This window comes from Mya arenaria, chromosome 2 (assembly GCF_026914265.1).
Source record: "Mya arenaria isolate MELC-2E11 chromosome 2, ASM2691426v1".
Lineage (NCBI taxonomy): Eukaryota > Metazoa > Mollusca > Bivalvia > Myida > Myidae > Mya > Mya arenaria.
The window spans coordinates 12,723,486-12,749,609 of record NC_069123.1 but is presented as its reverse complement, the minus strand read 5'-3'; the positions used below and the strand labels follow the sequence as shown (position 1 = coordinate 12,749,609).

The window sequence follows — 26,124 nt, the reverse complement described above, 5'->3', positions numbered from 1 at the left end:
GTGAGAGTGCAGCTTTAAATGAAAAATTCCAATACAATAACATGTAAAAATGCCATCTCCTTAACAGTTACAGGTGAAGTGTCAGGTCAATCATGCAGCAGTTCCTCCAAGTAACTGGGGGCAAGATCTCGAGGGCCAACATACGCTGCGAAAGGGCCAAATTTACCCGCACATATATTTCACCCGGCGCCCCCCGTCCACCCTTAACACGTCCAAGTTGAATAAGTTTATTTTTTACTAAAAAATAGAAGATTTTTTTTTTAATAAAATACGCCAAAACCGCACCATTTCGGACTGGGTGCCCCCTCCCACTACCCCCTTCAACATTTTAAACCAAATAGATTTTGTTCGGAGGAAAAGGCCAGTCAACAGCTTACGCCCCTAAGTTACGTCCCCTCTTACATCAACTCCTGGATCCGCCCCTAAGTTACGTCCCCTCTTACATCAACTCCTGGCACCGCCCCTAAGTTACATCCCCTCTTACATCAACTCCTGGATCCGCCTCTAAGTTACGTCCCCTCTTACATCAACTCCTGGCACCGCCCCTAAGTTACGTCCCCTCTTACATCAAATTCATGATCCGCCCCTGAGATACTCTCCACAAGATTTTAATTGAAGAGATGCAACACGTGATTAAGTATTTCTTATTTAACTCACTGTTTGAACAATTATGAAACTAGGCTAAACAAATATGTAAGAAAGCAGTTTATACATGGTGTCAGAGAAACTGGAAAACATATGATTGATAAGAAAAAATCTGAAATCTTGTTGAAGTTAATTTAATATAAGCTCCGTTTAATTACTTTTGCATGTCAACTGTTGGTACTTGATTAAAAATAAAAACACGTCACGTTTCGATAGAATTTGCAATATTTGCCCATTATGAATCAAGCAATATGAATATCACTGAAGTAAGTTAATGGGTTTAATATCATACCGTTGTGTATTTGAACTCAATGATTTATTCGTGCTTATATCACCAGAGATACAAAAAAATATGATAAACATTATAATTCCATGTCCGACATGTATCGAGTACATCACCAAGGTCCAGTTACATGTTCAAATTACCTGAGAGCTTCCACACAAGATACAGTTAGATTAGAACTGTCGACCTTTAAATATTAAAATAAAGCTTTGTTTTGTCTATTTGAAGCGATTATGCTACTAAGTTTACACCAGCAAATCCATACAATAACTTAACTATTCTTCACCCAATTCATAATCGTAATTCCTTTCTTTAAATGTAAATTCTTTTATCGGCTTAGCAGTTATGAATAAAGATATTTTGAACCACCGGTCCCTGTGAGTTCGAGCCAACGGGGTTCCACTGTACTTTATTAGGCCACACCAAATTAATGTTTAGTTCCTCGGATTTTTGCCAAAAAAAATTGGAGCGAGCGAGCGAAAAAAAAATATATTTTTTTTTTTGTCAGTTTTCATAAAAACCGACAACGGGGTTCGACTGTACTTTATTACAATTAAATCTTGAACTGTTTGGTACCTAAACCATTAATAGCTCAGCGGACGTTAACACTTTTCGAATTTGCTTGTTATATTCAATTTTCTGCTCTATGGATGCAATATTATTTAATACATTTTCAGAGTGGACCATTTTCAACCAGGCATTTCTGGTACTGGGCCTTTGGAGCGAGCGAGCGAAAAAAAAATAAAAAATTTTTTTTGTCAGTTTTCATAAAAACCGACAACGGGGTTCGACTGTACTTTATTACAATTAAATCTTGAACTGTTTGGTACCTAAACCATTAATAGCTCAGCGGCCGTTAACACTTTTCGAATTTGCTTGTTATATTCAATTTTCTGCTCTATGGATGCAATATTATTTAATACATTTTCAGAGTGGACCATTTTCAACCAGGCATTTCTGGTACTGGGCCTTTGGAGCGAGCGAGCGAAAAAAAAATAAAAAAATTTTTTTGTCAGTTTTCATAAAAACCGACAACGGGGTTCGACTGTACTTTATTACAATTAAATCTTGAACTGTTTGGTACCTAAACCATTAATAGCTCAGCGGCCGTTAACACTTTTCGAATTTGCTTGTTATATTCAATTTTCTGCTCTATGGATGCAATATTATTTAATACATTTTCAGAGTGGACCATTTTCAACCAGGCATTTCTGGTACTGGGCCTTTCTAACCAGGCACCTGCCATATTTCAATGTTAGTGATGCAAAATGGAGTCATAAAGTATATAATAAAGAACATTTTTTGTTCAAAGGTTTATTACAGGAAGTGTATAATATTGTTAATAATAATAACAGCAATGGATTGTAACAATATAATATTCTAATACTGCAGTGGTAATGAAGCCAAACATCTACGTCACAACAAGAAGCAAGCACACTGTGTTAAGTTGGGCCCAAGAGTACGGATTATATTCAAAAAGCAATTTTGTAAAAAAATTGTAAATGCAACAAAAACAGCACTGATGTACATATATATTTGTGTAGAAAATGCTATAACATTGTATGTAAAGTGAACTTTGCTGAATATAAATTCCTTTTTGTGTTAAGTTTGTGAACAAGTACTCCTAGAATACTTTGAAGTCAACTTTACTTAAATGCATGTCAACTGCATAATTTTCGGATATTCATAACAAATAAGAAAAAAGAAACAAGATTTATCCACACATTCATAACTGAACTCCGATCATTAACAACAATATATTCTAAACAAATACAATAAAAGCATTAACAATCATATATAGTTCAAGCATTTCAATATGAGCAAAACGTATAGTTCTACATAAATAATTAAAATATCTAGTTTTCTACTAATTAGCTAAGTTAATACTGATTGTTTCAGACTACAGTTGGGTTTCCATCACATTTGCAGGCTATTGCACCATTCCCAAAAGCAGTTTTATTGAAGGGGAACATGAGAAAGGCAGTGTCTTCATTCTCTGAAATGCAAGAATAAAATATCTATTTAAGTGAACACGAACGGTTATACAGAATTAATACATGTTAAGTAGTCTACATGGTCAATAGTCTAGATTGTCAATAATCGGAACTTCGTGGTCAGTAGTCTACATAGTCAATAGTCAGGACTTCGTGGTCAATAGTCTAAATGGTCAATAGTCAGAACTTCGTGGTCAATAGCCTAAATGGTCAATAGTCAGAACTTCGTGGTCAATAGTCTACATGGTCAATAGTCAGAACTTCGTGGTCAATAGTCTACATGGTCAATAGTCAGAACTTCGTGGTCAATAGTCTAAATGGTCAATAGTCAGAACTTTGTGGTCAATAGTCTACATACTCAATAGTCAGGACTTCGTGGTCAATAGTCTAAATGGTCAATAGTCAGAACTTCGTGGTCAATAGTTTAAATGGTCAATAGTCAGAACTTCGTGGTCAAGAGTCTTAATGGTCAATAGTCAGAACTTCGTGGTCAAGAGTCTTAATGGTCAATAATCAGAACTTCGTTGTCAACGGTATAAATGGTCAATAGTAAAAACTTTATGGTCAACAAAGTGCCTGGCCAATAGTCAGAACTTCGTGGCCAATAGTCTACATGGTCAGTAGTCATACTTAGTGGTCAATAGTCTACATGGTCAATAGTCATACTTAGTGGTCGATAGTCTACATGATCAATAGTCAAAACTTCGTGGTCGATAGTCTACATGGTCAATAGTCTACATGGTCAATAGTCATTTTTAGTGGTCAATAGTCTACATGGTCAATAGTCAGAACTTTTTGGCCAATAGTCTACATGATCAATAGTCATAACTTCGTGGTCGATAGTCTACATGGTCAATAGTCAAACTTCGTGGTCAATAGTCTACATTGTCAATAGTCAGATTTCCGTTGTCATTAGTTTACATGGTAAATAGTCAGAAATTCATGGTCAAAAGTCTACATGGTCAATAGTCAAAACATTATGGTCAATAGCCTACATGGTCAATCGTCAGAACTTCGAGGTCAATAGTCTACATGGCCAATAGTCAGAACTACAAAATCAATAACAGAAACTACAAGGTCAAACGTCTAGATGATCAATAATCGGAAATTCTTGGTCGAAATGTTCATGGTCAATAGACAGAACTACATGAGCAATAGGTGAAACTACGCGCTCAATAGTTGGAGCTACAAGATCAATAGTAAAAACTACATGGTCAATAGACAGAACTACAGGGTAAATATACATGGTCAATAGTTGAGCTATATATAGATGAGAAATGTTGTTGAACCAACATGTCAGAGTCGAAGCTACGTGGTCAATTGTCGGTACACCTGTCACGATGTCGTAGTTGGGTCTCGGAATTGCTTCGCCAGTAGTCGGAAACACGTTGTCTCTATTCAGTAATTTATGATTACCGCTTACAGATAATGTACACCAAGATAAAAGTAGAACTTATCATATAAATTTAAAGTAAAATAGTACAATAAGAAACACAAGCACATTCGGAGCTCCTCGGCCATTTTTATCGAAAATAACCTCGGATGTATGCCGGTACATCAGTTGAAGTAGTTCGTAAATGCTTGAATTATATCATTACTTAAATGTAGTGTTTTTGAGTTGTATTAATTGATCTAAGTTTAAATTGATGTGTATTATTGAAAACACAATTAAAATTCCCATGAGTTAAGTCATCAAGTTTAACTGCTAAATAATATATTACTTCGCGATCTACTTGCAGCGTACTTAAACGTACCGCTTTTTGAGTATGTTAACCGTCCAAATACATCCGAGGTTGTTTTCGATAAAAAAATGGCCGAGGAGTTCCGAATGACACCAGCAATGACAAAGTGCTGTCAAGTGCGTATTGTAAACATACATTAATCTTTGCGTAGATAGCTCTTGGTCCTTTGACCTGGTCCTGGGTCCGTGGTCACTGTTGATGATGTACTCTCTTGTCCATCTACAGTGTTGAAAGTATAAGCATTTAGGTGATTAAAATCAGTCTATACAAGTGCACGATGGCGATATATGACTTAGAAAACTATTTAAAAAACAGCGCGGTATGTAGTAATTGGATGAACGTTTAGACATAATGACTCTCCAAGCTGCCCATGCGATAGAATGTGCGAAGGACTGGGTTGTACCGGCCAATGTCAGACCACAACAAATACGGTTTGAAGGAATGCTGAATGCCAAATCATTTTGTAAACTTATTAGAGTATGCACGTTCTTACCAGCTTTGTATGCGTTGTTATTCCTTCCGCCGATGGCCGTCCTGCTGCGCGGCTGGTAGACGTTCATCATGAGGGCGGCGTCCGTGCCCGGCTCAACGCGATCGTTCGGACCGGGGTACCTGAAGGGGGAAGGGTATCGATAGATATATGCAGAGTCGGTATGCGATATTGCAGTGACAATGTGTAATGAATCATTGTTAATATTTTGCAATACGGATTCCATTGTGCACGGAACCACCGGCTGGGTAACTCTGTGCCTGTAACATTGACCTTTCTTTTTCTCTTATAAACAGAATATTAACCCCATTTCCATGTATATATAGACAATGCGGCCTTTTGTTACGTTTGAAAAAAAGACTTCTGCTAACCGTGATTGCTATCAGGGGCGTATCTAGAATTTGACGTTATAGGGGCGTAACTTAGGGGCGTAACCGTTTGATATGCACCCCTCCCTCACTCAGAACCGAAACACATTTGGTTGAAAGTGTAGGCAGGGATGTCTGTGGTACCCCCTCAATAAAATTTTGACAATTTGTAGTCCGAAAAGGTGAATTTTAGCCGTATAATTACTCTTTTTTCTCCCCCCCCCCCCCTGGAACCGCTAGTGGCTTTACACAATAGGTACAAACAAAACGTTCAAAGAAGCATTAATTAGCTACCGCATGAATATATTTTACACGAACTTTTTGTATGGTGTGGCTCAGGATAATAAGGTTAGTAATACTTTTAAGTAATAGCAATCGACATAATGGTCATTTAATTCATGTTAAACGAGTAGTGAGATAACATAATAACGACTATAACATCAAATGCGTGATCGACGCCGTACCTACCACGCATTTTGGTACTGATGGGAATACCGGTCTTCAACGTCCTGTCTAAAATGCCCAAGCTGAAAAAGGAGACACATTGAGAAAATTGTCGGTAAAAGATGAGCTTGAGCAAGGCATCTATGGCAAAATCAAATAGCCTACTAAATCAAAATGTATTATGTATGCACCCGTTTCTCATTCAATAGGCGTTCGGGTCGTGTAAGTAATTTCTTGTACAGCTTTCATATACATAATTTGACGATACGAGCTGTGTAAGTCTGGAGTCCTGGAAGTCTGACCACCTACCATGATCTGACGATATGAGTTGGGTAAAGTCCAGTCCTGGAAGTCTGGGACGGACCAGCCAATCTCGCCGACACCAGCAGTGCGGGGACGGGGGAAGGGTGTGCTGGGGGCCGCCCGCCACAGGTAGTCCGTCTCGCTCGTGCCCTCCTCTGACATGGTACCGATACCTACGTACCGGTGCTCCGGCTCGACCGTCACGCGGTGATCACAGTTGCCATCCGGACCTGGTGGGCAGAAACAAACGTGTTAGAAGCGTACAAAAATGGGGGGGGGGGGGGGTATTTGAAAGTCTAGCGTTAGCATCAGTATGTAAAATATGGCTCTGTGATCTTCAGTTCATTGTACCTTGTCTTTGCAATTCCAATGCAAGTTCTGTCCAATCTATCCGAGTGCCATTTTGAGCCCTGGTGCCATATTCATAATGCAAAAAAGTGAAAATTTCACAATTTGGGAAAACATTTATTCCCAGTCACCTCTGCTTTTCATCGAATGTTTTCATATGAGTACATAACATTACATTCTTTTTTTTTTTTACATATTTTCATTTTTTGTTCCACATATCTTGCTATCTACGTTAAATTCGGCAGTGGTAATGTTCTTAGATACTAAATAGTTTAAATAAGTTTCTATATTAATATGGCACAACGTCGCCCATTTGTAAACATTTAAGGAAAATAAAGTTTGAACTCGTTACGTTTGGTTAATGAATTACCCATGTGTACTCTACATTTTTTAATAATAAGATAATGGCCAGTCAATATCAATGGCGTATTTCAAGTTCCATAGAAAGGTTCAATATGAATTGCTTGACAGGTAACATTTGTCATTGAATGAAATTAAACTTTGAGCATTGATTAATCTAAAAGGACTTCTATTTTGAAAACATTGAGGTGAAGGTCCTCATTTATATTAAAGGAAAGACATTTTTGTGATACAAATTAGGAATCTTACATATGCTTTCTTTATTTACAAGATGAACTGTGGTGGTTCAGTTGGCAAACGCTCAAGACAGTATGCATTAAAGATGCACTCTTACTCCGAATAAGATTTACCACAATTATTCCAAAAAGGATGAATAAATGCCGAAAACAATGGTACTTATGAAGGATACCGAGTTTAATTTGAAGGAAATGAGCATAAAACACGGTATTTCTACCTTATGAGATTATAGTAGATCACAGAAAATCTTTAATTATTCACCAATCATTTAATATTTTTGCGCTTTTTGCTATTAGATACTGGGTTATAATCTTGTTATCAGTAATTAATATTTGCCATAAATGCATTATTTAGTTAATAGTTTTATCAGTCAAAATTGATGTTTGTTATACATGTGTACATGTATTGATTTTGAATAAGAGTCTCACTTTAATAAGACGGTAAATTCCCAATTATATAAAAAAACATGTGTTTACTCATGAACAATTTGAGGATGATCTTTTACTTTCCATTAAAATAAACCAAACATTTATTTTAATCAATCGTCCTAAATATGCTTGCATTAAATTTGATATTGATATTGAAAAGCACTGCACACAATCTCCCCTGGTTATTTTAATCATATATCGAAAAATAAATGTAGATCATTGACTGTAAAATCTGTCTCTCGAGTGGAAATTATCAGCAATTTGGCAGCTGTCTAGACTTTGTATTGCCAAACCCTTGTATTAAGCTAATCTGCAAATACTCGCAAGTTTCAATAGGGTTATCTTTAAACAACGTCCATAGCATTTTAATATTCTGTGAGAAACACAAATGCCACACAGATCTATATCCCTTTAAAAGCAATTGTGTTGATTTGTCATACAGTTTGGGCTGCACCATTTCAATAGTAAAGTAAATGTTATGTTTTCATTGTTGTGAAGTTAACTTAATTAATTTCTGTACTGTAAATGTATGATCTGTATGATCTGTTTATATTCTTAATCCACATTAATACTCCCATACATCACATGCAGTATATACTTCACAAACGAAATGAAATGAGAGTTAGAACTCGCGAGGAGAGGGACATGCATGCATGTTAAAAAAACAACAACAACAAAAAACAACAACAAGTGAGCAACAACAAAAGAACAAACACATTCTCAAAGACAAACAATAAATTTATTATATTTAATGTCCTGTATAATGAAAAAAAAACGACAATACTGTATGAAGCCCAAGAAAGCATGCAAAAGCTGCCAACTCATGTACAAACGATACTGAGTACAAACTGAACTCACCTGTGTACAATACCCTCCCTCGCCAAGGTTCGTCTGTCCAAAGAATATTTGTAGGCTGACATGGCTCTGCTGATATTCCCGCATATCTGAGTGTTGGCTCATTGTCATAATTAGTCCCCATTATCTTTAATAACACTTGATACTATCTTGATTTATCGCTCCAATGATTTTTAGTTTCAGTTTGATGGTTGCGTCTAAGCTTAGCAACATGACGCCCACTTACCTAGTCGTTAAGTAAAATTGGTTACCGGTTTCGAATCTATGGATCAATATAACGCAGGGTACCACAGAGGAAGTTCGTTTGAAATCGAGGCTTGTCGAGAAGGTAAACAATCTGCTTTTTGGATTCTACGATCAAAAACCCTCAGAACAATTCGAAAAAAGGAATAATTCAGGTGAATTTTAGAGTAATCATTTAATCAACATTAAACATGATCGTACATAAAAGTTAAAAAGAAATATCTTCGCACACTTTTTTGTTAAGTGGATGTCAAATGTGGCTTTTGTCTTAGATTAGTGGGTGGGGAATGTTGGATTTTACCTTGTCTAAATTCCGACGAAAAAAACACATTGTCAACTCCTATGTTTTTTCTCAACTTTCTTTCGGTACTGGTTGGGTATCCCTATCCTCCCGAAAGTGTGATTTTATTTTTTTTTAAATCGAAAAATCCTCAATATTTGAAATGAATTTTCACATGTGAAAGTTAGGCTCCTGCCCAGATCTCTAATTTATTATGATATAATTGTTTATTGAACAAGGTGAATGAATCCTGTCATAGTTTAAAGCTACCCTCTCACAGATTTACCATTTTTACAATTATTATTTTTTCTTTGAAAGAGCAAATTTTTGCGTAAACATCTTCAAACCAATGTATATATTGTGGGTGAAAAACAGCCACCTTGTTAGCTCATTTGGTAGAGTGCATGGTCCAAATAATTGTATAAATTTACGTAGACAAATATTTTTTAGCATTTTTATATTGCTTACCCTTTATGCACAAATTGTTTTGTCACCATTTTGGGCCATTGAGATTCTGTGTTAAAGCATATATATTATGTCCATTTTTCAATATTCGTTCCTTGCACAAAAAGTTAATGTGCCCTACTGCGTAAATACAGCATATACGCAAGAAAAATGTGATAAATCCTTAAATGATAAAATGTGTAAGGCTTGTAAATAAACATCTTAAACGTTTTATTTACATAACATGTACATACCTGAATACATTTGTAATGATTGGATACATTATATTGCACTATCATAAAACTAAAAAAAAAATTGAAACAATACTTCAAGTGTATGGAGGCCCTCATTACAGTATTTATTGTTGCCTGAAGTTTCAATTTCATATTGTGGCGGATCCATGGTCTGTGCAAGATTTGATTCCCCGCTATGCCGCACCACTAAACAAATACTAATTGTCTTCCGGTGGGGATGTCAAATTGGGGTCCCATGTGACAGTGCTTTACACTGGTGCTTGTTAAAGAACCAGGATAGCTCTAACCAGGGTTACATTCTGTCGGTTCACTATGCTCTTAAACCAGAAAATGACTAACAAGCTGCAGCAATGAAATTTAGACTTTGTGTACATTTTGACAATGAATAAGATCTTGTGTGATCTGACCATGACCTTTTGTAGTTTTTTGGTGAACCATTTGATATTAAGACAATATTTAAAGTTTTACAAACATTATTTCCTTGGATTATAATTAATGAAATTACTTATTTATTGATAGCAGCATATCCCTATTTATATATCCCCAGCATAAACCTGAAATGCTTATTGAGATGATTTCACATTAAGAAAATTGACAACATTTTTTTGCCACAGATGTGGGGATGTTTCAGAGAGTAGCCACAGAACATTGTGAAATAATTCTGACAAGTTTGAGGGATTGGCCATGGTAACAGTGTCTGGTCAGCCATAGATCTAAGACTTATACATATAAATGTTTGTTTCATGATGGCATTGCATTAATCTGGTTTTTTTTTACCTTACAGGAAATATGGACACCGCTTACCTAAAACAAACCCTTGGTGACTCCCTATCAAGATGTCTGTCAGAGGTTTCTGAAAAAAGACCGAGAGATCCTATAGAATATATTTCTCAGTGGCTCTACAAATATGTTGAAAATCAAAACAACATCACACAGGTATTAAAAATTTATTGTTATTAATTCTTATTCAAAATTATAAACATGACAGTCAAAACCTGTTGGCTAGATGTCCAAGGGACCGGCCAAAATACTTTGAGTCTTGCGAAATCGTGCCAAGCGGTAAAGCTTACAAAAAGTTAAACAGAATCAGTTCTTTAAATCCAGTTCGAGCCAAAGAGGAAATCTAGCCTAGCGGTATTGAGCCAACAGGTTATGACTGTATTAATAATAGCTTTTTGTAATAACCAATTTTTGTACTATTTAGTTCAGATGCTATTACTATTTGCTTATAATAAAATCATAATGACATGGATCAGTGTTTCACTATATTATCTGTTGATCAAAAATGTGTAAACCTATTCAACACTACATTTTAGTTAAAACTCATATTTCATTTAATAGAAAAAAGCTGAAGTGGAGGAGCTTGAACAACAGAGGAAGGATTATGAGCGTGATCAGGTCCTGCGAGAAAAGAGACGGGAGGAGGCCAAGAGAATAGCTGAGAAGGAAGCAGAGAAGAAAAGGGTAATTTGGCTCATTTGAATAATACAGTGAAAACTACAGGGACAAGCCTCATAGTCCAAAATTAACAAATAATCTCTGTTAAGAGGCAAAATACAAGGGCCCAAACAACAATGACCTAGAGACACAAACATAAACACGCCACATACAAAAACTGGTTCTGTGAATTTTGCACTGAAATATATTGCAGACAATTGCTTTTATTGGAACAATGCCATTTGTTTAGACAGTTTGTTATATTTTGTTAAGTATGTTTTGAAAAAAATAGATAAAAACTCCTTAACACTATAAAGTTAATCTATTGAGGCATTTTAGTATATAATAACTTAATTAGTGTGATTGTCCAATGTCAGCTGATATTGATTATCACTCTTTTTCTGTTTCTTGGTTGGAAAGTGTTTCTTACAAACCAATACTTAAAGTGAGATTTATGGCACTTTTCTTACCTTTGTTATACTTGTACAGTTAGAGGAAGAGCGTGCGAAGAAGGAGACAACATCGCCCACCAAGCTCCCAGTGGTGATGGAGGCACAGGAACCATCAGAGGAAGCGAAGGCAGAGGCAGAAAGGGCTGCAGAACAGCAGGCAGCGGTAAGGGTTTTACCTCTATTAGACTGTGAATATATAATTATGTTTCAGACTGGTCGAGGAACAGACTGCATTCTAAATAGTTATATACCGTCATTATTCTATTAGTCGCCCAGGCGTTTATTGGAATCATACCCAAGTTCAAGTAGGGGATTGGAGTTTATTAGAGACGATTGCTTTTATCTGATGGAAATCGCTCATCATTATAATATTTGGACGTAAAGACCAAAAAAGTAAAGTCCATATATAAAGAGGGAAATAAGGAAACTGGTTGTTTGAAAGGTATGCTTTTTTTAAAATAAAGAGGGGGTGGGCATTTATAGGAGGCAATGCTTTTGCACGATTTTCTAAAAAAAATGGTTGTTTTCAGGCCTAAAACGTTGGGGTGGGCGGTTATAACAGGATGGGCAATTAATAGAATAATACCTGTACGTGTTTTTATTTAGCTTAACCCAAGTCATATCCCAGTAACACCAGAAGCTATAAATTTATTGTTGTTGTTGATAATGACCTTGGTACCAGTTTATTTACCATCATCAGGACCTTATTGGAAATAAGCCTGAGGGCTTTTATGGGCAAACCTTGGTCCAATACATAACTTACTCTTGTTCAAATGTTTCATAATACTTTTTAACCATGTTTGTTTTTTTCAATGAAGATAGTCCTACTTTTTTTTACAAAACAATGATATTATAAGTACACAATGTCTGGTCTGTTGTCGTTTTATAAGGTTTTGCAATATCTATATTTAAGTCTCTTCCATTTAAACTCATTCTTTGATGTCAGTCTTAGATCATAATTATATCCATTTGTTATAACTGATAATGACTGTTATTTTATCCCTTTTATCAGTTATTACTTGTTAACTATTTTTTTTAAATGTAGTTTACCTGAGTAAACATCAATCAAAAATCAATCGAACATCAATCATACATCAATCAATATTGAATTATAGGATAGACACCTTTTTCCAAAGAAATATGTTAAGAGCAGATTATGAGTTTGAACATTAAAATATTTGATGGCAAAAATGTTTGATATAGACTTAAATATTCCTCCAAATACATGTTGGAACACAATATGATTGTGTCAAAACCACCTGTTACATTTACCTCTCAATTTCACTTCTAAATCCAAGATTGAGATTTATCGACTTTCGTGAAATTTGAAAATTAGACTGTTAATCTGATAATGTGCAGAGAATGCTAGTAAGGTTTTGACAGTAATTCTGCATTTACTGTTCTTAATTCAAACTTAAGTAAGTGTCATACAAATAATGTCAATCTTGCATTGTTATTACGCATTTGGAACTCCTCAGCCATTTTCCATCCAAAACAACCTAGGATGCTGGTACAATTCAGTAGAAGTAGTTCGTAAAATTTTAAATAATAGTATAAATTAATTGTAGCGTTTTAACATGAATTTGTGTATTCAAGCTTAAATTGATTGCCAGTGAAGTGTATTATTGCATCATTAATTTAGATTCCCAAGAGTTAAGTCATTAAGTTTAATTGATAAATTGAAATCACTATGCGATCTACTTGCAGCGTAGTTAAATGTAAAGATTTCTGACATTGTAAACCGTGCATATATCCATCCAAGGTTGTTTTGGATGGTAAATTGCTGAGGAGTTCCGAATGTGTAATAAGTAACAAATTTATTTGTTCTAAGTATCTATGTTGTTTTCTCCGACATGATAACCCTGACTTTAATACCCTCCATATTGTACTCTTTACAGTAGTGAGTGTAGTAAGTATACGGCATGCACCATCTATTAATAGTCAATGGGAAGACTGTTGGTTGCAAGGGATTTGTGTATTTTGAATTCTGAAGATAAGTAAAGGATTTTAGTAGGCACTCTATTTGAAATTAAAATTAACATTATAATGACATTATTTCATGATGGTGAAAATGATGGAAAGGGATTAGAAATGTTTTTGCAAGTTTTTGAATGAAACAGAGTTGCATATGACATTGATACTGGGGATTGGGCAACATAGATGCTTAAAGGATATTTTACATTCAAGTCTCAAGTTTGAGTCTTAATTATATTGCTACATACTCGCTCTTGCATGGTTGTACATCAGTTTTATTATGACATGTGTATTATTTATACCCAATGTAGCCTTTATACATCAGTATTTTACTATATACTATTTGCAATGCTTTAAATGTTGTAACACGAATCAAGCCAAGTTCTTTCATAGTCTCGGTTCGTCTTTGGCACTGTTGACCTTGGCATTAAAAAAAACACAATGTATTCCAATGAAACTTGGTACACATATTGCCAGAGACAGTATGCGCATGTATGACCGATTAAACTGTGGCTTTAATAATTGTGGAGATAAAAATTGCCCCTAATTTTACTGAAAAATCAACAGCAGCACTCTTGTTTATGGACTGTGGGGAAAGATTTTAAGAAGCTAATCTATAACAATCATTGAAATTAGACTTTTGGATGAACAAGCCCAAATTCATATACTATAGCTTGGCATAATTTTTTTTAACAAGCCCTGCTTTATAAAATTCAGAATTTGAGCAAGTCCGGAATACATTTTACCAGTGCAGGGCTTGCGGGTTTGTGTTAATTTTGACCACTGCTATAATCAAGCATATGGAATGACTATGTTTGTTACAAGTTTTTAGTAGTAGTCAAATAAATACTAAGTTATATTGTAGTCTCTTGTCATAGTAAATTAGTAAATGCTGTAATAGTTTATGTTTTGATATTAAAATAAATAAATAAATGTTTAAATGATGAGTATAATAAACATTATACATAATATAAATGATAAAATGGACTGTACTGGTATACAATATTTATTTATATAATTATTCATCTATACTTCAGGAAGAGAAGGCAGCGGCGGGTGGAGAGGAGACAGAGGGGACCAAGCCGCCATCTGAGGAGCCCAAGCCAGAGGACCCACCCACACAGGAACCTGAAGGTCAGGAACCAGCCCCAGATGCTGGCCAGGAACCAGCCACAGAGCCGCCCGCAGAGGATGCCTCATAGTTACTTCCCCTGCGTGTGAACTCTCCTCCAACCCCTGTGTCATTTATTTAATTTTTTGTCATTTAAAATATGCATTCTAAATTTATAACTCAATAAATATTGAAATGAAAAACTGTATATGAAAACTTTATTTAAGTAAATTATTTATGCTCCAATTTATAACTGAAATACATTTGTATTATAAGCCATCCATGTGACTGTGATTTTTGTTGTTTTTTTCATTATAGTTTTATACATTACATATGTTTGCAAGATAACATACTTGACAATCAAAACTAGTTAAAACAGTATTCTTAGATTTATACAAAAATGTAGATACCTCTTTTTACATGTTTTAGTCAATCAGCACTCAGTGTGGTTTTAATTGTTGGTGCTTATACAATCAGATGTTTTTTTTTCTTGCCATGAAATTCATTCTGGTCAAATTGTTAGGTAGGTTAATCTAGAGTAGACTAAATAATTGAATGTGCCATCACATTAAAGGCATCCAAGCCCAAGTACAAATTCTACATTTTTGTATTGAAAAATCCCTAATTCTTAGCTTGTTATATGGCAAAAACTTGGCAGATTCCGAATTTGATTTTTGTATTTTTGGAATATTTCATACATTCCATTGCAAAGGAATCGTTTTTGATTGGAGTTGGCTGCCTTTAAGAGATTTTACTAATAATAAACAAAATCTTGAACTTAACCTTTTAATGTTTAAACAAAAATACTATGTTATAATGTAAAAATAACTTTCTCAAACATTAAACCTATTACTACGATGTAAATTTATTTGAAATGTTTATTATAGAATGCAACTTTTTATTCAGTTAAGTTATACATTTTTTGTTGAAATTTCCTCCTTTAGAATTACTACTGGGTATGTCATGTAAAATGATTAGATTTTATGGTTTTCTTGTTAGATGATGATTTATTTAATGGTCAAATGAATAATTGGTCTTGTCAATTTTCTCTTGACATGGATATGTTTTACATGAAAATGTTAATCCTCAATTCATTTACGTATTACTCCACAGTAATCAAACATTTGTTGATTTTAAAATGATACTTATTGAATGAAAAATAAACTGTTGTGATTTATACATGCTTTGTGTTTGGTGGCAATTGTTCTGTCTGAATTATGGCACCTTGGAAAAATTTGTTTAAATTTATTCTTAGGGTTAATTTTTTTACGCTCACCTGAGCATAAAGTGCTCACCATAAGCTATTGTGGATGATCAATGTCTGACGTCCAGCGTCGGATGTTCAGTGTCATCATTTTGAAACATTAACATTTTCTTCTCTGAAAAGCAATGGGCCAGACCCTTGATATTTGGTATTCAAGGCTCAGGTGGTCTTTTAGCAAGATTTTTCAAATAATGTCCTAGGGTTCATAATTGGTCCGCCCCAGGGGGCACAAGTTTTCTCTAACATATATAGAGATATATCTTCTTCTCTAAAACATACCACAAAACCCAGATCCCAGGAAAAAAACTTATATTTAAGGAATGAATTGCGGGCTTGATGTCATTATCGGGGTATGAACGCAATTGGGCTGGTCAAAGTGTGTGGAGTCCGAAGGACCCAACGAGTACTTTGACCAGCCCAATTGCGTTCATATCCCCGATAATGACATCAAGCCCGCAATTCATTACTTATATTTACACCAATAGTTCATTATTTCATTCAAGAATTGTTAAAAAAACTTAATTTCATTTAAAAAAAAACTTTTCAGTAACCCATTCCTACCCATTCTGTAAATAGAACGACCCGACTCTAACCGGAAGCATTTTTTTCAAATGACGTCACAATATCGCGGGAAAAGATCAACCACTTGAAATCACTGTTACACGTAAAATTCAAACAGTTATGGCAACTACATATTTAAAATTTAAAAACTAACACTTTCTAAAATGTTGATTTATTTTTTTACGGGACCTTCTGACACAATACAAACAATTACAAGATAAATATTCAATGAATTGTGATCCGAACATATCCGAAGATGTTGCGTTCATCGATTGATGAACGCAATTGCCGAAATGACGTTCATTTAAGGAATGGAAGTTGAGGTGTAAATATACCTGCTTAAACTTCAAAAGAATCTGAGGAACTTTTCTACATGTGTTTGTGGTTTAAAGGGACTAGACACTAGATGATACCATTGTTATAAAAAAAGAAAACTGTCAAGAACTTACATAAAATTTATATTGTTGTGTACAGTGAATTTAATCTTACTTACTGATGTAGCACATCGCTTACAACACATGTATCTTTCGCAATTTTGCATATTGTTATAATGCAAAATATACTGCGTTTGTCTGTAACCACCTTAATGGCAGTAAATTTAGAATAGCAACGGTTTATGTATCTGTACTAATCATGAGACCTTCACATGCTAAATACACACAATTTTCACTGAGGAACCAGTATGTGCTATGTTTTTGTCGCCTGACTAGGCGACATATAGGGGTTACTGGTTGTCATCGGCGGCGTCTGCGTCCCATTTTCACTTGTCCTGTGCATATCTCTTAAACTATTAGTGGTATCAACTTGAAATTTCATATGTCGATAGTTCTCATTGTGTGCAAGTGCGGTGCACAAACTAATATTCTTGCTTCCATATTTTTAAAGTTATTGCCCTTTGTTAAATGTAATGCTTCAAGTTTTGTTAGGGGCATATCTTGACGAATATAAGAGTTATCAACTTGAAACTTCATATGTAGATAGATCTCATAGAGGGCAAGTGCAGTGCACAATAACAGTGACTCTTGCTTTCTTAGTTTTAGAGTAATTGCTCTTTGTTAATTTTCATGCTTAAAGTTTTGTCCGGAGCATATCTTGACGAATATAAGAGTTATCAACTTGAAACTTCATATGTAGATAGATCTCATAGAGGGCAAGTGCAGTGCACAATAACAGTGACTCTTGCTTTCTTAGTTTTCGAGTAATTGCTCTTTGTTAATTTTCATGCTTAAAGTTTTGTCCAGGGCATATCTTGACGAATATAAGAGTTATCAACTTGAAACTTCATATGTAGATAGATCTCATAGAGGGCAAGTGCAGTGCACAATAACAGTGACTCTTGCTTTCTTAGTTTTCGAGTAATTGCTCTTTGTTAATTTTCATGCTTAAAGTTTTGTCTGGGGCATATCTTGAAGAATATAAGAGGTATCAACTTGAAACTTCATAGCTAGATAAATCTCATGGAGGGCAAGTGCAGTGAACAATAACAGTGACTCTTGCTTTCTTAGTTTTAGAGTAATTGCTCTTTGTTAATTTTCATGCTTAAAGTTTTGTCCAGGGCATATCTTGAAGAATATAAGAGTTATCAACTTGAAACTTCATATGTAGATAGATCTCATAGAGGGCAAGTGCAGTGAACAATAACAGTGACTCTTGCTTTCTTAATTTTCGAGTAATTGCTCTTTGTTAATGTTCATGCTTAAAGTTTTGTCCAGGGCATATCTTGAAGAATATAAGAGGTATCAACTTGAAACTTCATAGCTAGATAGATCTCATGGAGGGCAAGTGCAGTGAACAATAACAGTGACTCTTGCTTTCTTAATTTTAGAGTAATTGCTCTTTGTTAATTTTCATGCTTAAAGTTTTGTCCAGGGCATATCTTGAAGAATATAAGAGGTATCAACTTGAAACTTCATAGCTAGATAGATCTCATAGAGGGCAAGTGCAGTACACACTTGATGTCAACCATTACCCCATAGATCTCATGGAGGGCAAGTGCAGTACACACTTGATGTCAACCATTATGGGGTAATCTGCTTATAGTATAATGATAGTTCTTCCTGATTGTTGGTAATTAGTTAGTTCATTATCTATTGAACTGGATGGCACTTCGGGTGCATTCGACAGTTACTATGACTTACTGTTGTTTAAAAAATCGTCAGTCGGTAGAGGATATTTAGTCCATATAATTACTAAAGTACGTTTCTATCTTTCACCATGAATCTTCAGTGCATTCGGAACTCATCGGCCATTTTCTATCGAAAACAACCTCGGATGCATATGGACGGTTTACAATGTCAGAATTCTTTACACTTTAACTACGCTGCAAGTAGATCGCGTAGTAATTTCAATTTAGCAGTTAAACTTAATGACTTAAATTAACTCTTGGGAATCTTAAGTATGTGTGTAATAATACACTTCACTGGCAATCAATTGAAGCTTAGGTGTACAAATACACGTTAAAACACAACATATAATTAATACTATAGTTCAATTTTTTATGAACTACTTCTAATGATGTACCGGCATACATGTATCCGAGGTTGTTTTCGATAGAAAATGACCGAGGAGTTCCGAATGTCTAATGACCAGCCAATGACCCTATTGTTTTTTACCGTACTTTTGAAGCTGCACTCTCACAGATATACCGTTTTTATTTATTTTATTTTTTTGTCTTGGAACGAGCCATTTTTTTGCGAAAATGCATGGAAACCAGTAATATAAGACTGCTGACAAAAAATAAGATCGCAGATGTTTATATTAAGTTCAAAAATGGATGTGTTATGTCTTTTTTAAAACGGTAATAACGGTTTAAGCCATAAAACATTAATTTTCGAACGGAAATATGAAAATCTGCGATCTGATCTTTTGCCAGCAACCTTTTATCATTGGTTTACAGATATATACGCAAAATTTGCTCTTTCCAAGGCAAAAATTAAAAAAAAAGTTGTAAAAACGGTAAATCTGTGGGAGTGCAGCTTTAAAGAATGGCTTGACCTACAAGTACGACAATGACACTACGGTTGTAAGGTTATCACCCAGCGGTCAGTCGGTCTATTACGACCAAAGGTCTTATAAAATCTATCACGTTTCATGGAATTTGCTCACGTGCCATCCTGCAATCTCAAATTAAACATACTAACACATGCGATCAATTATTAAATGGGACCGTCATGTCGGTTTCAGTTTTAATAGTCATTGAAAACAGAAAATAAATCGCAGGTGAAATAGAGTACAATCTTGCAAAGAGAAAAACTATATTTCTTTTAGTACATATGGTGTGCTTGATTGATATCTCATAGGAAAGCATCTGACGAAATCATTTCAAACTCCTAACAAACTTAAATTATCTAACAATTGTGTTGATAAATCATTGCACCCTGTCTTATTTAAAACACTTTCTTTTCAATATTAAACAGGAAGTGTGTATTCATTACTTTGATGACTCAAACAACTTTACTTTATGTTTGAGTCCTTTTCCGTTTGTACTGATGTTGAACTACGCCAAACCGAGAAAAAACTGTTAGAGGTTATTCAGTGTGTGTAATATAACCAAGTGATAAACTACGTTATAAATACTAAGTCGGAAGGCAACATTTTGCCTCGAATAATGACTTAAAACAAAGATAATTTTTCGTTTTCTTTACCATTTAAAATGAAACAAAGGGCGGTCTGTGCCGCCTAAAGAGCCCATGCATATTTTGTTTTTTAAATTGGCATAAAATTACCATTTTGCCATGCTATTTGCTTTTTCAAAAGTAATGTACGTTATATTGATCTTCTCGAAAATAGCTACATTTGATATCAAAAGTGGTTCTTAAAGTTTCTTTTTTTCACTGCAGTGAAAATATCAAAAACGCTTTGTTATTTCACTTGTAAAGCTCGATATTTCATCGACAGCATCAATAACAGAAACAGAAGTATCAAGCCACTTATTGAGACGGCTCAATTTAAGCAATCTTTGAAATATGACTATGTGTCCTTTTAATGACAGACGAACATTACATTATCATATAGCCATATGGCACTAGGAACCAGAAATATGCCAATATGCCAAGGCAACGGACTATTAAGTTTTAAATTCATGTACTGTGCGAACTTGATACAATTTGTTCAGTCGTAGACTTTATTTAGTTGACATTTTTTTAAAACTCGCAAAACTGTGTAATTAATGCCGCTAATGCTATTCATATTACTGCTGCAGACTTTTGTACATAGCAAAGCAAGTTGAGTAGACTAAGATGAGATGAATATCGTTTTTAAAGTATGATATATTGAAATGTCTTTTAAATACTTTGACCATCAAATTTCATAACATGGTGTCAGCAGTTCATCACACTGCTAGTGAGAATGGAATACCAAACATAATTATAACGTAATGAAATGAAGTGAACGTCACGATATGATTTTAATGAGATTGACCACCCTTGTGACGTCACGTCATAACAAGTATGTTGCGCAATATTAAATTGATGTCATTAAACCAGTGAGTGCATCCTTAAAATGAAATTTATTATGCAAAGATGTGGCTTCTAAGTGATCTAATCAGTAATGTATATAATAAAAGGGTTATTAGTACTGCGTTTTAATCCGGATATGGCGGAATGTCATATTTGATTCTGGTAGTTTTTTTGTAGATTTTGATTTTACTCGACTTGTGCCTTGTGAAATCCGAATCTGCAAAAATCTTCTTGAGTCGAATACAACCTCCAATCAAAACGCAGTACAACCCTATAACCTTATAACCCTAGTATGTACAAAACCTGTTACCCCATGGACAGAGCATCTTTAACCCACAGGGCCATTGTAACTTTGAACAATCATTGTAAAAGACAACTACATACATGTACAAGATGCTTAAGGAAGTAGTTTGGAAAAATTAAGAACTATTTTCTCCGTCTTAATTTGTATGCATTAGATAACTCAATAAATGCAGCAGTTGGCCATTCTTTTATTGTCCTCTGTCACTGTCCTGATAGCTCCCTATCTCAATAGATGCAAAAGGTTGTAGGTTCATGATTCTCCTGGTCCAATATGTTATACAGAAAGAAGATGTTGAATGTAGAATCAAGAAGCTTTCTTTTCAGGCACTCAAAATTGAATAGTACTGTAATATTTGGAGTGCCAAGAATTTGTTTGATTCCTAGGCAACAGGTATCAGGTGTTGCAGTACATTTGGCAAATACTTTTCACCCGTGCTTGTAAATCTAAAAAAGCTTTCATTTGGCAAAAGTAGTTCATATCACTATATTAAAGTTGCTAAATCAGAGTTTGAAAATTCTGAAAACTAGATGTGCCTTTAATTGCAGCAATTTGAACTCCAACTCATAATGTCAATTAAGCTGGTTATGCAATACTACAGTTCCTTGGTGTGGGGATTGCTTTATTTACTTGAATAAACAAAAAGTTCTTGCGTTGGAAAGTACAATGTATTAACATGCATTTTTCTTGCCCTGACTCCATCCAAGCCTTAAATCTTAGATCAACATGTACTTGGGGCTATGTGTAATATCAATGAGAACTATAACTTATGTTCAATTTAGTGCCACTTATGATATTTCATTCCACATACAAAAACACTAACATGTTCTTTAAAACCAATACCCTATGTTATGATAAAACCATTGCCAAGTTGGTAATTTGAAAAGACAAGAAATTATATCTGGTCAGGGTTTGACATAGTCGTCTTTCTAGACAGCTGGACTTGTTTTGCAGTTACTTTGAAAATCTTCAAAAGCTAAACTGAACAAGACTGGAGCAAAAAACTCACAATACCAAAAGGGGTTTTAAAGACTTACGAGATCATCCTCACATCACCTATACCATTAGTTCTTATCTACAAACTTAAGTCAAAATAATAATTAATGTTTTACATACATATTGCAATGAATAAAACATATTGCAATAAGTGCCAATAACATAGCAATCAAGTATGATCACTATAGGCCTAAACATGAGATCTCAACATTTTCCTGATAAACAATAAATAATTTTACTTAACAATTTTCTCATTTTTATACAAGCTGAAAAAATGGTCTCTTTTTCAATACCTCACATATTTCATGGCTTTCATCATTCAAACTAACATTTCGCTTGTTATTTCAATATTCAATGATTGTGTTAACATTCATAAATGATGGTTTAAATTAACACTCATGCTAATCATGCCTACCAAAAGCACCTGACTGACCAATCGGTAACCAATTTTGGCAGGGCTTATTGGTGGTTGATTGAACTCAACCATGACCTCCCACAATCTGCACTGATCAACAGTAGTTAATGAATTGTTTCAATTGTTCTTATTTTCATAAACTAAGAAAACAACTGCAGTGAATAAAATTTATTCCTCATCACTGAGAGAAAGTTTAGAAAAATGAACGAAGCCGAGTTACATCTAGTCGGATATCAAATCCTACAAATGTATTCATCATTTTATATAACCGTATTTAGTAAATGTTAAATTTTTGAAAGTCTAAAAAGTTTCATTTTTTTGTATATCAAATAACATTTGTGTGTATAATTTTGATGAAATGTTGTGATTCATTTAATTTCATTCTTGTTTCATTTAGTGTTCAATTCCAAGCTTTCTTGTTCACATTTAAGTGCAAGAAAAGTCACTTAATTATGATCTGAATAAATTCATTATAATGTAAGGTCACATAAAGGATATATTGTGCTTTTTAAAAATAACATTTTTTCATCTGTTTAAAATTATGTCAAATGTAGTGCATTGAAATTTTATTATGAGTTTAAAGCTGCACTCTCAATTTGACAACTTTTTTATTTTTTGTCTTGGACCGAGCCAATTTTTGCGAAAATCCATGGAAACCAGTTGTATAAGACTGCTGACCAAAATTTAGATGGCAGACTTTTATATTAAAGTTAAAAAATTGATGTTTTAAGCATTATTCTGAAACAGTTAGTAACGGTTCAGCAACCTGATATCATTGGTTTGAAGATGTGCTTTTTCCAAGACAAAAAAAAAGTTGTAAAAACGGTAAATCTGTGAGAGTTTAGCTTTAAACTATGACAGGAATGATTCAAGGGAATGAATTTTTGTGATTTCTAGCATTAAAATTGTCTGAATCGCATGAAAATTTATAAATTATGTAAGGTATTCTGACATTGGTCACACTTTTTGAACTTTGTGCTGTCTTCTTTTTGTTTGTCTCAAATTTAATACAGCATTGGCTTCACTTGTTGTTTATGAAAGGGACTGTACACCAGATTGGCACCAAAAAAATGTTTTTTTCCTGTAACGAATCTAAGGACACTTTTTTAATAAAATATTTTACTATTTGATATCGTTATTGTAAATAAAATACCAAAATGAAAAAAAATGCAGTGAAGTGTCGTATCCACTATGCTATGAAGACTTACCTTTACTGGGTGGAATTTTCCAGATGTATACCAAACTCGCTAATATCATGTAATAACATCAACGGCAGATCACGCATAAGGAATGAATTCTACTCGGTAGACATACCTAGTAATCTGTTTTTAATGGAAAAACACGAAATAACTGCTATTAATAAATCATTTGTAAACTATGGGGATCATCAGTAAGTTTCAATGCATTAATTGTACACATCGATACCAAGTTTATGTCAATTTTCTACAATTTCCTTAAACTTTTGGCTTTTTCACCATTAACTGAGTAGAGCCCCTTTAAACTGTACCTTATAATGTCTGTGACTTATCAAATATTTAATAGTAATGGTCTACAACCAAGATTTGTTTTAATTATCCAGGTTTCAAACTGCATTGTGTATGCGATTGGAAAGGTAATCTTGAAAGCTCACTTAGTATAATTTTTACAAAATAACATTCACCCTGCAAGGTACTCATATTTGAATGATACATAAAGATTTGCACAGTCATTTATGTATACTTGCATTTATTGATAAAGGATACCTTTTTCAAATCTTTTATTTAGATTGCAAAGTATAACTTATATAACTAAATATATATTCTTAACTTTATCTGAATACACAAGCTAATGCATCAGCCAATTGTAACCATGCCCCCCCCCCGGTCCCGGAATAGCGGAGACCTAGCCAACCTCAGCTAAAATCCCTGCCCTGCGGAGATAATCTGATGGTAAAGTCCCCACCAAATGCCCCGCACCTAAGGGACATAAGGTTAAGCCCCATCCACACTGTATTTTCCGGGAAAACCTGGCACTGCGGGGCCACCTGAAAGGTAAAAGAATGACCCATTTCGCGGTCTATCCCCGGTATACCCCCGGATGTGGGAGCCGTGGTTACAATTGACTGGTGCATAATGATCCATAGTGATCCAATCTCATGCCAAGATGATTTCTGGTCTGACATCGCGAGGTTAGTTATTCGTAAGCATAAAAAGCCTGGACAGCATTTGTGAAAGACTGTTTAAGTCTGTGAGGTTTAATCTTCTTTACTTTACTATTCCACAACATTGGGTGATAAGGGAACTTAATTGAATATTTTGATTTTAATTTTGTTCCCTAAACGCCACAAGTCAACTGATTAATTAATACAAATTCAATTCTATCTCCACAATATTCGGCACTGCATTGTTAAATAAAATTCAAAAGTTACACTTGTGAATTATTTAACCAAATACCTTTCCCTCAAATATTTCACAAATTTATAATGATCTATCAACAACAATGCATCACCATACTGTATCTCTAACTGATTTTTGATTTTCATTCTTGGCTAGATAACAAAAAGGGAGCACAAAGCGTCTTCAGAAAAAGAACTTGTAAAGTAGGCACCAGTCAATTGTAACCAGCCCCTCCCCCTCGCCCCCGACTTTCCGTCCAGCCAATCCCCGGTAAAATCCCTGCCATGCGAGAACGAACTGGTGGTAAAATCCCGTGAATAACCCCGCACCCCGCTGATCTAAGGTAAGAGCAATTCCCTGATATATTTTGAGGGAAGACAAAACCACCGCAATCACCCGGCATTGCGAGGACACTAGTTCTGGCTTCCATAACTTTAATGTTGATATTTTTTTTTTTGATGTCCAACACGTCCAAAAAGGTAATATATGATGTGCTCGCTGAAGTTCTTTAGCAACGAGGACACCTGAAAGGTAAAAACACAGCCCTTTTCCCTGGTATATCCCCGAGGGAGGCATGGTAACAATTGACTGGTGCATTATAAGAGAGGAAATCAAAATTGAGCATGCAAGATTGTTTTATCAATGGCGATGGTTTATGACAATGTCATGTACTTACACTGAGAGTGGCTCCAAGACTTTTCTATGCACATAGGTAAACAATCATCTTATTCACAGATGCTGTGCACATATTCATAAATTTGGCTTCATTCAGAATGAAACTTCATAAATAAGTATGCGCATATTTGATATTTTTTTATCTCCATTTTGCAAAAATGAAATCACATGATTTTTTCAAACGAACTTGTATTGCTTGAAAATTTACGTGTCAAATTAAAAATGCTACCCACGGTAAGATGAAAAAAATCCATTTGATAGTGGTAATCATTCAATGGCGGCTTTGTTGATAAATTTCCTCAATAAAACACTATGAAAATCACATAATCAGCATCCGGAAGTAGTTATAACATACATGTCTGAATCATTCGGCCGCTCTGATTAGAGT

The 26,124-nt window shown here is 34.7% G+C and overlaps 2 protein-coding genes across 3 annotated transcripts; one reads left to right on the top strand and one right to left on the bottom strand.

Annotated features, from left to right (window-relative positions):
- Positions 1–2,242: 2,242 nt before the first annotated feature.
- LOC128244631 (uncharacterized protein C4orf45 homolog) lies at positions 2,243–8,730 on the bottom strand. The gene is made up of 6 exons (XM_052962650.1): positions 8,501–8,730; positions 6,276–6,499; positions 5,991–6,049; positions 5,158–5,276; positions 4,800–4,883; positions 2,243–2,924 (listed from the first exon to the last, which is right to left on the bottom strand). Exons 1-5 carry the CDS (start codon positions 8,619–8,621, stop codon positions 4,801–4,803), a joined length of 606 nt encoding a protein of 201 aa, XP_052818610.1. The 5' UTR covers positions 8,622–8,730; the 3' UTR covers positions 2,243–2,924; position 4,800.
- On the top strand, positions 8,661–15,863 carry LOC128244615 (uncharacterized). Of its 2 annotated transcripts, none has more exons than XM_052962631.1 (5): positions 8,661–8,825; positions 10,503–10,654; positions 11,060–11,182; positions 11,645–11,770; positions 14,619–15,863. In XM_052962631.1, exons 1-5 carry the CDS (start codon positions 8,762–8,764, stop codon positions 14,781–14,783), a joined length of 630 nt encoding a protein of 209 aa, XP_052818591.1. In that variant the 5' UTR covers positions 8,661–8,761; the 3' UTR covers positions 14,784–15,863. The 2 variants fall into 2 exon arrangements, with proteins under 2 accessions (XP_052818591.1, XP_052818598.1); XM_052962638.1 differs by having other exon boundaries at positions 8,792–8,895.
- The last annotated feature ends 10,261 nt before the right edge of the window (positions 15,864–26,124 follow it).